General features: G+C 41.7%; 1 protein-coding gene across 1 annotated transcript in view; it reads left to right on the top strand.

Annotated features, from left to right (window-relative positions):
- Positions 1 to 16190, top strand: part of Ttc7 (tetratricopeptide repeat domain 7) — a 486033-nt gene that overhangs the window by 115021 nt on the left and 354822 nt on the right. The window contains exon 5 of the mRNA XM_080281945.1: positions 2302 to 2434. Coding sequence (XP_080138071.1) covers positions 2302 to 2434 — 133 coding nt within the window. The remainder of the gene's footprint in view (positions 1 to 2301; positions 2435 to 16190) is intronic.

Raw genomic sequence — 16190 nt, 5'->3', positions numbered from 1 at the left:
CGCAGTTGACCCTTGTGCGGTGTGGTGCAGTGAGGATCTGTCCGTTCTCCTCTTGGGGCTAAGATGCGAATGAATGTGTTTGAATGGATGAGTAAATGGGGAGTGTGTCGTCCTGTCTCGGCTACCTCCCTTTCCTTGGGGGAAGCAGCCTAGGTATAGAGATAGATAGATTACAGCTGGGTAGAGAGCATCTATTTGGATTTCAAGAAGGCATTTGATAGAACACCACATCCAAGTTTGTGTTGGTAACTGTACCATCAAAGAGGAATACAAGGTAATCTGTTCTGTTGGATGTAAGATTTTCTCAAATGTAGGGAAATCAGAACAGTACTAAGGGGAAATTACTCATCATGGAGAAAAGTGTCAAGTGGAGTCCCACAGGGCTCAGTGCTGGCACCAATTTTGTTTTTAGTATATATAAATGACATAGACAGCAACATTGGAAATAGAAGCTATCTAAATATGTTTGTTGATGATGCAAAAATATAAAGGAAAATTCCAAACACAGACTCATGCAGAGAGCTACAAGAAGAATTAAATAAGCCTCATGAATGGAGCAATAGATGGCTAATGGAATTCAGCGTGGACAGATGCTATGTAATAAAGTTTGGTAAAAGTGTAAAAGACCAGACTGGGATTATAAGTTAGGAAATTCAACCCTACACACATCAGAAAAGGAGAAGGATTTAGGAGTGATTATCAGTAACAGATAATCACCGGCTGATGACATAAATGAGAAAGGAAGGAACATGTTCACATTGCTTGCCCATATGTGAGTAGCATTCACATATATAAATGAAGACATGTTGAGAAAAATAATCACATCATTTGTTAGACCAACTTTGGAGTATGCACTTGTAGTCTGGAATCCACATCTCAAAAAACACATAGATAAGATTGAAATGGTATAAAGGGCTGCAACAAGATGGGCTTCAGGTTTAAGGGATCTAAGCTGTGAAGAAAGACTAAATAAATTAAACCTACCAAAGGAAAAGTGGAGACATGACTATGTTATATAAATTTATCACGGGAAAAGAGAAAATAGACATAAATGAGTATATAACCTATGGGGAAGCAACATCAAGAGGGAAAATGCAAAAAACTGTATGAAAAGAAGAGTGATAAAGATGTAAGGAAAGTCAGTTTCCTTAATAGAGCAATTGATTGGTGGAATGTACTACCAAATGAAATAGCATGTGTAAAAACTATTCGAAAATTCAGAGATGTGTGTGGTAAATATGTTTTAAAATGTGGAACAGTACAAGCTTGACTCATTCCTGTAAAGGTACAAGTAGGTATGAATACACACACACACACACACACACACACACACACACACACACACAAACTTAATCACCTTGCCTTGCTAAAGGTGGATGATGATAATAAAGTCAAGCTGTGTATGTGTGTGTTTGACTGTTTGTTTCTTTCTTTCACAAGAACAGTAATAGATATTGACCTAATTCTTTTTGCATTAGGTCGAAGTAAGTCCAAGGAATGTCAGAAAAGCACCCCCCCCCCCCAAAAAAAAAAAAAAAAAATGGCAACAATGTAGAGTTGTTGGAAATTGTAATACATGGAATTGTCTTTCTGTGTGTTTTTCATGTCTTTCATGAGAATGGTAATAGATATCAGCTTAATTCCTTTTGCATTAGGGTGGAGTAAGTGCAGGGAGTGTCAGAAAAACACCAAACAAAAATATTGGTGATTGTATGCAATGTGACGACATGATATTGTCAGAAATCACAAGTTAAACTATGCAAAAATAATTTTTTTAACTTTCTTGTCAGAATAGGTTATTGTGGGCTCAGTAATGGTGTGGAAACAAAGATAATGGTATCTGCAAACAGTATGTAATGGAAAAGCTATTAGTTAGTCCTGCAAATTTTTGTGTGCAAGCACCAGTAAGAGGTGACAGCAGAGATGATGCTTGTCAGGTTACATCTCATTCCTGTTACAGTACAAAGATATGGTGGATGGGGAGTCATTACTGCGATGCTTCCAAGAGACAAGAATTATTTGTGTGGTTGGGAAGCTCATAATGCTGACATTTCATTACTTTCTCATGTCAGCAGAGTTGTTCACACCCCTTGCCTGGACCTCATTGGCCTGACGTATGTTCTTATCCTTCTTCAGATGCCTGATGATGGTGTTTGTAACGCGGAATAACTCTCCTGCCGTGGAGCTGTTTCCATTCATTGAAAGAAAATGATTTTTTTTTTTTTTTATGCCATGTGTTTCCTGTATGTACAACACCAGTAATGTACCATATATAGAAATTCTTGTGAAACTTGCTTTCAGGTTCAGCCTCACCCCTCCCACCTAGTGGACTTGAGAACAAGAAAATTGGCGTGATCTTGGAAACAGCCCTGCAGCGTGCACCCATCCTCTACATGAAAGCAGGACAACTGGACAAAGCCATCACCAGATACAGGTAATTACTAGGTTATCATACCAACCACATCAGACCCGTGATATTCTCTCTCTCCGTCTCTCTCTCTCTCTCTCATTTTCTCAGATTAGTTGCAAGAAGATCCATGATTACTCATTTATTAGAATATGGTATGCATGTACTGTGTACTGTATATAATGAATCCTTTTTTTTTTTTCTGCAGTATGTTACAAGAACAGGTATTGCATTTATCTCGGCTGTAGTTCTGAAGAGGGACAACTAACCTAAGGTTTATCAAGTTTTTTTTTTTTTTTTTTTTTGGGGGGGGGTTGGATTTTATATGAATATTTTTCCACTAGTAATACAGTACAAGGCAACACCACCCTACCCAGTTTCACATTTGCAAGGGAGAAGGTTGCCTTGTTTGACAGCTTGAAGTTTATAAAGCTTAGTCACAGATCTCAGCTCATGGATGAACGTTTAGAAAACTTCATTTATTACTGCAAGCTTTGACCAGTTTGTCATTGGCAGCCAAGCCCAAGTGTCTCATTAAAAAACAGCAATACTGACTGAAGTGGAATACATCCTTATTCGTTCTTACTTTTGGTGTGAAACATGGGTGAGGAACTACAGTATAGCATAATTTATTCATATATGTTTCCATAGCAGATGATAATGTAGTGAGGATATTCATTTCCCAGTGCAAGGATAGGATTTCATTTGCAGTGCACCACAATGCAAATAAAAGTGTTAAGTAATACATATTATTGACCATAATGTATTATTGTTTGTAAGCTGAGCTGTTACTATAATACTGTATACAGTAATAGTAAGCAAAATTAGATGGCAATTTTGTATTAATATGCATCTAGTAGAGAGTAAAAAAAATTTTTAAAATCTTTCCAAAGGAAAGTGGCCCATGGATTGATACTAATACCATAACTCATCCTGCCAACTCAAAAAGATTGTTCATGCTTGGTTTAAATGAAACTGAAAATTTAAAATGACTTTGCCATATCTTTGACCTTTGTTCTTGAAACCAAAAAGCCAGTATATTGGCTGACCCTTAACACTTCCACAAAGATTGGTTGTCTGTTTCAGTTACTTCGTTCACACACTGACACACATGGGTCAGACTTTGACCTTCCTCTGTGACCTTGAACTTTGGCCGTTTGTTCTGAAAATGGGCCACCTTCATCCCTTCCTTACCCTGAACTCTTCCTCAAAGTTTGTTAAAAATCAGATAAAAGCTGTTAAAGTTGACCTTGCTGTGTGACTGGCCCCTCCCCCCCTTTTTTTTTTCCAGTAACAGAACAGAGGAAGGAAAAACAAAAGAATTAAAAAAATGCATGCACCAGGTTACGGGTGTCCTCCATTTTTGTTCTGAAAAACATTAACTAAACCTCTTGGTTGAGCCTTAACACTTCTACCAAATTTAGTCCAAACCTGGTCAAAACCATTTTAGTTATTTTCTTCACATACAGATACATAACAGGTCAAACTTTGAAACTTGCCCTATGACTTTGACCACTGACTGATTGCTCTCAAAACTGAATACCTTCAATCAAGTTTGGTTAAAGTCAAAATAAAATTGTTTGAGTTATTCATGTACGGAACACTACAAACATCATGCAAATTTCAGAGTTAATCAAGACTTACAAAAAGTAAGACAACATAATAAAAAACTTAGTTGTAGCACATAATATTGGGACATTCTGTTTTCACTGTTTTTGTTAGAGTATGATGTGAGTTATCCCACAAGGCCATTTGGAGTTCTAATGCGTGGAGGTTTTTGACACATTATTATTTTTAGTAATTTTAAAGTCTTAGTAGCAACAGAAGATAGGAAAGTCTGCACTGAAGCATTTTCATGCATATAGACAGTACAGTAAACCCTCACTATAATGGACTGACTGAGGCCCAAGCCATCCCGAAAAAAGTGAAATTCTGATGAAAACGGCATCCAGACTTCCCCTTGCTAACCCGGACTTTTTCTGATGTATCAGACATTAGTCCGGATCGCACCGACGGTTCTTAAACTGTTATCACTGCCATTGCATTACTGTACTGTAATATACGGTCACTACAATAATCAAATGGTGTAATCACAACAATACTGTACTGTAGATTGATAAACATGTAAGGCAGTCCGGACTGCTTCTGGCTTTATTGGACTTTTTCCAGTATATAAGAATTTAGTCCAGTAGCTCCTTAGTTATCTAGTTATCTAGTTAACTAGATAACTAGATCTGATGTGAGAGGTGTAAGACTGAGAGGAAGACCACGAATAGGATGGATGGACAGTGTGAAGAGAGCGCTGGATGCGAGAGGGATGTCTGTTGAGCAAGGAAGAGTGGCTGTGCGTGACAGAAATAAATGGAGAGAAATTGTGAATGAATAAGTGATGACGCAGCCCTGAGGGGATATTCTCCCGCATTTGGTCTGATCAGCTAGTCAGGTCAGGTGCAGGTAAGGGGATGGGTCTGTTATGATGTGGCAGGGGTAAACCAGTTCTGCTGTCGGGCCCTGCTGTGGATGTCACTGCTTGCATTGCGCAGTTGACCCTTGTGCGGTGTGATGCGGTGAGGATCTGTCCGTTCTCCCCTTTGGGGCTAAGATGCGAATGAACTTGTTTGAATGGATGAGTAAATGGAGAGTGAGTCGTCCTGTCTCGGCTACCTCCCTTTCCTTGGGGGAAGCAGCCTAGGTATATAGATAGATAGATAGCTCCTTAGTTCCGATAAAAGTGAATTGAAGGCCATTATATTGAGGCTTTACTGTACTCTCTGTTTTTGACAAGACCTCACGTACAAGTAGACACAGAGCGATATGTAAACTGTATATACAGTATATATATGTGTGTATATATATATGGTCAAACCTCTACTTATGATGTATAGATTTATGAAAAATCCGCAGATATGAAAGAAATAATTTTCAGGGGTAAAAAGTACAAAAAAACGTAATTTACCAATTCAAACCATGCGCCAAGGACAAGTCCGTGGTCCCTATCAGATGCCGACTGTGCACACCCGCCTTCCTCCTGCTTGGAAGCCCAGAGCATTGTTGTTATCAACACAAGTATCATCAGCTGCGATTTTGTCATTTGGACTTGATTATTTCCCCAAAAATGTTTCAGAAACGAAAAAGTAGTGAAAGTGGTGATGGTACCAGGAGAACACGGCATGCAGTTACAATGGAAACCAAAGTGGATATAATTACAAGAGAGGAGAGTGGCTGAGTGATGTGGCACATGTGTTGAAACTGAATCCCTCAACTGCAGGAACAATTTTAATGGACAAAGAACTTTTCTTATACGTACTGTACAGGATACTGTACATAAATATATCGCAGTCCATGTATTTATGCTTGTTTATATTAACCATAAAAGCATGAAAATAAGGGCAACTAAGATTGATAAAGTTTAAGGGAAAAATAAACTGTCTATCTATCTATCTATCAATTGCCAGACGCCTTAATCCCATATGGGGTGGCCGCAAACAAATCACCTCCACGTCACCCTATCCCACGCCATTTCACTGCCCTGCTCCCAGTTCACACACCCCCTCATATACCTCTCCACTCCATCCCTTCATCTCATCCTTGGCCTCCCCCTCCCTATCTCCCCCTCCACCTCACTCACATACACTCTCCTCATCAGTCTCTCACTCTCCATCCTCTCCACATGGCCAAACCACCACAGTGTGTTTCTCCTAATGCTTCCTATCACATCCACATCCACTCCTTAATGCTCCTGCACTTCCTCATTTGTTAGTCTGTCTCTCCATGTGACTCCACATGCTCCTCTAATAACTCATTTCCACTACTCTCATTTTTGACTTGTGTCCTTCCAACAACGTCCAGGCTTCACTTCCATACTATAGTAGAGTTGGCATCACAATACTGTCATGTAGTAACTTTTTCACTTTCATGCTCACGTCCCTGTTTCTTATCACTACTTTTTAGGACCCAGCAACCTTTCTTCCTTGTTGTACCCTTTCAAGCACTTCACCCTCCAAACTTCCATCCTTACTCACCACACTACCTAAGTACTTAACCCTTAAAAGCCTAATCACATCAATTGATGCAATTTAAGTTTTATGCCAAAATGCCTAATCGCATCAATTGAGCAGGGCCTGTAAAAAACTGCGGAGCGCTTCCTCCGCGCCGATTATGACATACATGGCTTCAGGCCAATGAGAACTCACCCCTGAGGTGGCGTGAGGGGGGATCGGACCCACCCGGGTGGTGGGGGGCACCTCCCCCTCTGGGCCACCTCTGTTCTACCCTCTACTCCACTCCCTCACTTCCTCCTTGTCCCCCATCACTCTCCCACCCCCCCACACATCTGCATCTCTCCTCCCACCACCACCTGTGTCCCTTCCCACCCACTCTCGCCCCTCCTCCCACCCTCCTAGCCTTGTGTCCCCCCTGAACCCCACCACATCGCTCCCTCCTTCTCCCTCACTTCCCTTCCAACCCCCTACAGACCCCCGAGAGATATCAGGCCTGATGTACGTGCCTGTTAGGTATTATTTCTACTTCTTCCCCAATTTACATACAGTCACACCTCACTCTGTTCATTTCTCACGTTATACCTACCAGTTTCCGTGCGGACATAGTTGGTGAATGCTATTTGTTGTACTATATACGACGCATCTTTTTTTTTTTCATTCTCCTGACAGTCTGCCCAAATTAGTACCTCTGATTAGTCTCTGTCTCCGAGCAAACATTTACTCTGGGTAAACACAACAGCCAGCCCTTCGTGGTTAACTTAAATGCCTGTTTGTTAGTTAGTATGTTAGGGAGTCATTGCTTATAACAAATAACTCGTGGTTCAGTGCATTGCATACTTTTTTTGCTAATTCTTTTCATCTCAATAGTTTGAGGCTGCTTATAGTTATTACTTTCTTTCCAAGTTTTGTATACAGTAATCCCTTCAATATCCGACGTAATAGAGCCATAGGCAGGTCCGGATAGTGGTCCTGTCTGGATATTGGGCCCCAGCTTATGGACTTGTACTTATGGACCCTAACTCAGAGAAACACCTATACAACTCCCTCTGGACATGCATAGCACCTATTTAAGACCCAAATAACACCAATAAGGGACATAAAAGACTGAAATACATGCAAAAGAAGCATAAGATGAGGTTTTTGAGGTAGGTTCATACAATATTCAACATTCTGGGTACTTACAAGTCCCTGGCTCCTGGACTGGTAGTTATGGACCCTAACCTAGCCTAACTCAGAAAAACACCTTCCTACTGCACATGCATAGCACCTAAGACACAGCATATTCACACCAATAAGGGACATAAAAGAGTGAAATGAGGTGTTTGAGGTAAGTATGGTATGGAAAATACAGTAGAGTACAGTTTGAAACATTCTGCCTACTTACAGCAAGTCCATGGCCATCTCGATGAATAACCACCTCCTCTCAGACTCTGACAGTAAGAAGGATTTCCTGAAGCACTTGCAGTACACTGTTCATGAAGTCTTGCACTGAACTTAGTCATTCGCACCAGTGCATTTTTTAAGCAAGTTTCACTGGGCGACATGACTTGGATTTTCCGAAGCCATATATATATATATATATATATGATAAAGGAATGTAGTAATAAAACTAAGTATTATTGATAATAATGAAGAACTTATATTCTAACTTTGCACACTGATATATCCTGTGTAACGTGATTATATATCAAGTTTCAAACATCAGTAAAGTAGAAAAACCTATTAACTAAATATTTGTATACGTAAATCGTAATCCTATCAATAACAAAAAATACATTCATTTACACTAGAAATATATATTTGTGCTATTTTTCTTCATCTCACTAATATAGCAAATTGTAGGATATAGAAAAGAATTTTATTGCTTTACGCATTTGTGTATCAAAAGAAAGAAATCATCCATAAACATTAATTTCCACAAACTCAATTTGAATTTTCAGATGCTAGTAAAAAAAAAAAAAAAAATGGGCTTCGATAAAATGCACCATGATCGTGAAACAAATAATGGCATACTTGTTAAACTGAACTATCCTTAGCAAAGAACTTCTTTATAAAATGTCTATCTTGATACAACTCTTTGTCTGGGACTCCGTATCTGCGTTGCTTTTTCTGCAGAAACTTTGCCACAGCTGGTCTAGGATCAAAATGAGCTGTCCCACCACTGTTAAGGGCTATATACATCCGACTGTTGATGGCCTCTCTTGAGTAGCTTGATTTTTTAGGGCCTTTGAGAACAGTATGACATGAGACAGCTCGTTCAGGACCAATGCTGTGAGAGGTTAGTGACAGATAGGCTTGAACCAGTTTGGAAAACACAGTTCCAGGTTGGGAGATTTTTAACATGTAGTAGAGTTTCCCTGTTCCATCAGTAATGTTACCTGGAACAGGAAGGTTCTCAGAAGAAAAATGTCCAATGACTTCATCAGAGAATGTAATAACGGAATCTATTCCAAAAAGACTCTCCACAACCTTTCTTGTTGAGTTAATCATATGTGCAGCTGTTTTCCCCTCGTAGAACATTTTAATTTGTTTTACTATATCCTCTTGTTCCAGGTCAAGTCTTTGAGAAAGATATTCCTTTGCACCTAAGACAATTTCAGCTCTGACACTTGCTGTGCTCCTCCTCGTTGTAACATACTGAGTGAGAGAGATTCTTCTTCCACTTTCACTTGTTGAAGGTTCATGGTTTTCTCTCAGTTTTTCTTCCATACCTCCTGGAAATGGACCAGATTCCATTAATGCAACAGATGCAAGAGCAACAGCTTTAGATACTTCAATATCACAGAGTGTGGCCATAGATTTCTGACTATCTTTTTGTAGCTTTTCAAATAAACGTAGGAGATCAAGCATCAGTGCTGTATAATACTCTTGGTCACCACCTTCTTTCCAGAGTTTCATGAAGCCATTTACTGTCGCTTTTTCATTCCGGGTGCTAATTTTGGATGTGGATACAGAATTTCAGTGTGTCTGTATTGATGGCAAGTTTTTCCAAACTGATTCACACAAATTTGTGGGATGCTCGACAAATCTCACCTCAAAGTGCTCAGGAAACCTAAAAAAACGAAAGCCTGATGCTTCAACAATTTTCTTGAGCTCCTCTGTTCGAACTGCAGAAGCTCTGTAATATGATGCTTCAGCTTTGAGATTTTTTCTCCAATGTTTGAGCTCAGTCACCGATGCCTCTAAATCAGAAAATGCTAAATCTGATCGATGTGCCACACACCATACACAAAGAAGTTCTCTACCTAGATATTCATTTAGCCTGGCCCATAACCCAGACTTCCTTCCTGTATTTGCACTTTCACCATCTGTGGTCAATCCAGTTAGCTTCTTCTTTGCCACCTCGTCAATACCCAGGTACTTTAATTTAGCCAGTACAGCATCTATTAAGCCTTCAGCCCCACGCTTTTCGGAATGACTTTCACCAGACAATATATACAGTATATACCAATGTGAAAACACATAGCACCCACTGTTGGATTCATTTATCATTAAATTCACGTAAATATATCAGACTGTAGCCTACCTTATAAGTAACAGTCAGTTAAATTGATTAAATACTCCATTAAAAATGTGAATAATTAATTTACAAGTTAACAAAACTAGTTCCTACCTCTCGGGACAACCAGAGTCAACTGTTTACATCCCTAAGTAAAATTTGTATCTGTTATACATGAACTATTCATGTTAAGCCTCCACCATTGTATGCTAGGCTGTTTATAAAACATCAGTTTATCATTACTACTTTGATCAGTTATTATGATACAATAAACTGATATACTCAGTTAACAACATTGAAGTCAGTAAGGGGGAAAATTTTGATATCAACGAATTCTTTAAAGAAAGAAAATGGAGAAAGGCCAATGCAGGGGCTAACTATAATTTTTGTGGAATTTCCTGCTACAGTTTGAGGATTTGATCTGGTCGCCCAGTACTTAAAAATTCTTCTTACTGGGTGACCATTTTTCATCACTGGGCGACCATTTGGTCGCCCAGTTATAATGATAAAAAATGCACTGATTCGCACTCAGAAGTCCATTCTCTTCACATTGCGCACTCTTGTCTAACTTATGCTCCATTGCAACTTAATAAGTGTTGCATTCTGCACTTTAACTTTTTCCACTCTTATAACCATTTTCAAAAGCAAAAACACACAAGTCTATTTACATTAAATTTAGTTCAAAAATTGTCTTTTCACTTACAACTGTAAATCCTTAACACAATGCACTGTTTTTTTCACTGCACAACACTGTAAATTCCCGTGTGGTCTAGTGGAGAAGTTCTTGGCGTCTATCCACTGTCAGAGTCCGAGAGTATCACTGGCAGGTGACCTAGGGGTATGTCGCTGGGTTGTGGTGATGGCGTACCCACTGAAGACGACTCTGAAGACAGACGCAAACTCACGTCGAGCGGTGACTCCACCGCGGCTGATGTGCTGGGCTGTGGCTCGGAGCTTGAGGGCCTGTCTTGGGGAGGCAACAGAGTGGAGCCAGGGATGGGCACAGTGGGGGTCATGGGCCTGAAAAAACTGTCAATGGTTGATTGACGCAAGGAACGAAGATTCTGACGATTGATGATGCGCTGCCTGAAAGCACGCACTTCCTCCACAAGTCCCAAGGGCCCCATCTCCCTGTCGCAGTCCGGGTGTTCCAGGTAGTCGAGAATGAACTCTAGGTGTTCCCGGAGTGCATTCAGCTTGGGGATGGCTGGAGTTGTGTCATGCTGAGAGGAGTCCGCATCATCATCGCCGTCCTTTGCAGAATCTTCAAGCTGGGTACTGACACCTGCAACTGAAGATGCGATCTCAATATCAGACAAGGTCTGGTGCCCAGGATCGCCCTTGTCGTCAGCCAACCACTCACGCACATTGTCCACATCAACATCGTCACCATGTGTACGTAGACATGCATGGAAGTCATCCACTTCAAAACCTAGGAAATGGTGCTCCACATCTGTTCTGAGAAGTAGACGAGACCAACCATTTTCTAGAGTCTTTACAGGGACTTCCTTCCATGCACTGGCCCAGTTGTAGATTGCAGACTTGATGTTGTAGCGGCGAAGGTTTTCCAAAGTCCGCTGGCCTCACGTGTCCTGTCCCTCCCTGCGCTCATCCTCGTCCTCGAGAACAACCATCACCTTGTCCAGGAACTTCCGTTGGTATAGGCGCTTTGTTGCCACGATCACTCCTTGGTCCATTGGTTGGATGAGAGCAGTCGTATTAGGTGGCAGAAACATGCACCTAATCCGGCTATTCTCAGCCACCAAGTCCTTGTCGGACGGGTGGGCAGGTGCATTGTCGAGGAGAAGGAGGGCCTTTACCTGGTCGCGTGGGATTCCCAGTGTCTCCGTCTGGTAATGTATGACCTCCTTGACGAAGTGGCGGTGGAACCAGTCTTTGAAGATCTGGGCTGTAAATCATGCCTTCAAAGAATGGTACCAGACGACAGGAAGGACATACATCACCCCACGAAGACACTGAGGCTGCTTTGCACGGCCAACAATAACGGGCTTAAGCCGGTGCCTGCCGTTAGCATTGGCAAAACACAAAGCAGATATGCGTTCCTTGGAGAGCTTACGGCCAGGTACACGCTTCTGCGTCTCCTCGGCTAGGGTGTTTGTTGGCAAAGAGTGATAGAATAAACCAGTTTCATCAGCATTGTAGACTTGACCGAGAGTGAGGCCCTCCCTGTCGATCAAGCCCTTCACCTTGTGCCGAACCTCGTATACTCCATCCTCGTTAGCGTCCAAAGCTTCACCATGAGCTTTACGGTTGGTAAGGCCATGCCGTAACTTGAACGCGAAGAGCCAACCCTCGGATGCCTTGAAGTCTAGGGCGTTGTGAAGCCTGGCGAACTTCTCAGCAGCAGCCTTCAGCTCCGTACCACGTACCATCACACCAGCAGCACATTGCCGTCAATACCAAATCAACGTGGAGCGGTCGACTTCAGCAAACTTGGGAGTAAACATCACCTTCCTCTCCACGTTGCGTTTGCTTCTCGACGAGAAGTCAGCCGTGTACTGCATGAGTTTGTCTCGGGATCTCTTAATATCAAACAAAATAGATCGGGCCAGGTTGAACTCGCGGAGGATGCGGGAAGAAGACCACCCCGCATCTGCTTTCTCCAATATCTCCCATTTCTTCTCCAGAGTCAACACCACTCTCTTCCTCTTCTCAGGCGGCGGGGCCATCATCACACACACGAAGGAGAGGCACGAGAGCAGCAGGAGTGCCTGCAGCAGGTAAGGCACCACCTCAAAAGCGAGCACGTGGCCAGCCATGACGACGAGCGTTCACTCGCGATGAGAGACGAGGAAAGTGGGGAGGATGCAGGGGCGCTCTGGCGGACGTCGGAGGAATGACGCGCCACGACAAAGCTGCCCCGCGCCCCGTGTGCCAAGTTCAGATTACAGGCAGGAAATTTTTTTTATTTATTTTTTTTTTTTTTGCGGTTTTCGGACCATTTTGGGAATATTGGATCCCGGGACGATTATGTCCGGTTAGTGGGGATGTTAGGATATTGGGCGTTCGGATATTAGAGGGATTACTGTCTATTTTCCCGAGAGCATCGCATCCCGAACACACAACGCTATGGGTGACAATGTTGGTTAGCATTTTTTTGCACTTTCTTCACAGTGAACACACTTATGTACATGTATGTTGAATAATACTATAGATGCATGCATCTATAGCATAATTCAACTCTATTTTGATGTCCTTGATGGTTATGAACATTTATATACAGTATGTCTGTGTTAGTTTTTGAATGACTATGAGGCCTTTTAGGGCTACTCCCCATACCTGTTTCATCTTCCCACAGGTACATACACACCTGTCTTCATGGTTGGTATGTCAAATCCCATTGAAATGGAGAGTTTTCACAAGAGAATTTGGTTGTTGCCGAAATTTTTCTCCCCAAGCACCGCCAAGGCCTGGTAGGCCTACTCCCCACACTTGTTATCTCCCCACACCTACATACACACCTGATTTCTGGTAGATGGTACAGAATACAATGAAGTGCTTTTTTTTCATGTGAAAAGCTGGTTATTTCCAACCCCTGTACCTTTATCTTCCCTCTATCTATCTATAGCCCGACGCCCTAATCCCGCAAAGGATGGCTGCAGACAAAACGCCTCCAATTCGCTCTGTCACCCACCATTTGACTACCCTCCCCCCAACTCACCCCCCCCTCCCTCATATACCTCTCAACTCCATCCCTCCACCTCATCCTCGATCTACCCCTCCCTCTCCCTTCCTCCACCTCACCTACATACACCCTCTTAGTCAGTCTTTCATTCTCCATTCTCTTCACATGTCCAAACCACCTCAGTGTATTTCTCCTAATCTTCTCAACCACATCCATCCCACAGCGTTCCTTCACTTCTTCATTCGTCAACCTGTCCCTCCACGTCACTCCACATGCTCCTCTCAAGTAACTCATTTCCACTGCTCTCACTCTTGACTTGTTCCCCTCTTGCAAGGTCCATGTCTCGCTTCCATACGTCAGGGTAGGGATCACAATATTATCATGCAGTGACTTCTTAACTTCCATACTCACCTCCCTATTTCTCATCACTGCTTTCAGTGTACCAACAACCTTCTTTCCCTGCTGTACCCTTTCACGCACTTCATCCCCCAAAGTTCCATCCTTACTCATCACACTACCCAAGTACTTGAATGCACTCACATTCTCCATATCCTCACCATCTAACCTCACTGCACACTCTGTGACTTCATTCCTCTCAAACACCATAACTTTACTTTTGTTTACATTAACTTTCAGATTCCTCCTCCTACACACTGTCCCAAATTCATTCACCAAACCTTGCAACTCCCATTCATCTTCACTCAACAGTACTGTATCATCAGCAACCAGCAACACCGGAAGCTTCCAAATCTCACCCATTTATTAGAGCCACCCCCACATCCACTGCCCTACCTTGTACCTCCTTTATGACCCCATCCATGTATATATTAAACAGCCATGGAGACATCACACAACCTGTTTCAGTCCCACATTGAGATCAAAGAACTCACTCAGCTCACCATCCACTCGCACCGTAACCCTAGCTCCCTCGTACATACTCTTCACAGCACTCAACAATTTCCCCTCTACTCCATATATTCTTAATACCTTCCACATACCTTGCCTATCTATTCTGTCATAAGCTTTCTCCAAGTCCATGAAGGCAGCATACACTTTCCTTCCCTTCTCTAGATACTTCTCCACTAAACATCTTAGAACAAATATCTGATCTACACACCCTTTTCCCTTCCTAAATCCCCCTTGTTATCTTCCCACAACCTAATAATCTCTCCACACCTGCATACACCTGTTTTTATGGTTGGTGTGACAGAACACTATGAAATGACCCGTTTCAATAAGAAAAATAGGTAATTATCAAAATTTTCACATTTTAGGTTGTTTTGGAGGGGTAACTATTATAAACTTTTTTAAATTTTGACACGATTGTGCAGTAACCATAAGGCCTATGGGGGTGCGGATTGCGTTGTTAGGTGTGTAAAGTCTTCCTTTTTAGCCAGAACACAATCAATTTGCCCTTGGTTAAAGTTGCCAAAACACCCCCGAATTGTGGTTGTGGAAGGTGCCCTGCCTGAAATAATTGCGGACTTAAGGGGTTAAATGTACTCACATTTTCCATATCCTCATCATCCAGCCTCACTGTACATTCAGTCACTTCACGTTTCTCGAAGACCATAACTTTTCCATACATTCACCTTTCGATTCTGTTTCTTACACACACTCCCAAACTCATCCACCAAGCCCTGCAGCTCCCCTTCGTCTTCACTCAACAACACGGTATCATCTGCAAACAACAGTACAGGGAGTTTCCAAACACTACCCTTTCTCACCAGGGCCACTCCAACATCCACTACCCTACCTTGTTCCTCTTTTGTTACCCCATTCATGTACAGATTGAACAACCATGGAGACATGACACATCCCTGTTTCAACCCAACCTTCAAAGAGAAAAATTCACTTAGTTCACCATCCACACGCACTGCAGCCTTAGCACCATCATACATACTCTTCACAGCATTCAACAACTTTCCATCTACTCCATATATTCTTAATACTTTCCACAATCCTTTATATATACAGTAAACCCTCATTATACGATGGGGTTCCGTTCCTGAAAACCCCATCGTAAAGCAATCCATCGTATATCAATCCCATTATAACATGGAGTCAATGGGGATACGTTCCCAGACGTGCCTAAACTCTCACATACACACACCTTAGCACTCACATACATGAAATATCCTTATGTTTAAACATTTAAAGTAACACATTAATAGTGAATAAAGAGAAAAAAGCATGAAACTACAGTATACAGTAGATCTTACCTTTACTGAAGCAAACAACAGTTGTTTATGTGGTTCCTAGACAGTTCGCCATGAAGTCGACAATTCGTTGTCATAATGTGGACGTTCCCCGTCAGGACAATTCCCCGTCACTCTATAAACATACTTATTACTGATTAACTGATACTTTAATAACTAATTCTCATGGGGATCTATCAAAGTCTATTTTCATTCAATAGCATTGGCTTTGGATATCATTTGTAAGTTGCACTTGTAGACAATATTTAACTTGTTTCTACCTTGCTGTAGTTGACTTTGAATTATGTTCTAGCATCACCCACAGCTGTTTGCATTAATTTCCATTGGTACTACAACATCCTGGGTATATTTTAAAACAACTTTGAAGAGGTACAAGTACAGTACTAAAAAACTAGTGTACTTCCTAAATAAACTGATA

Source organism: Coenobita brevimanus, chromosome 91, assembly GCF_032717465.1.
Source record: "Coenobita brevimanus isolate Jiangsu-jjx chromosome 91, ASM3271746v2, whole genome shotgun sequence".
Classification (NCBI taxonomy): domain Eukaryota; kingdom Metazoa; phylum Arthropoda; class Malacostraca; order Decapoda; family Coenobitidae; genus Coenobita; species Coenobita brevimanus.
Note: the sequence above shows the minus strand (reverse complement) of the source record. Positions and strands in the feature narration are given on the sequence as shown.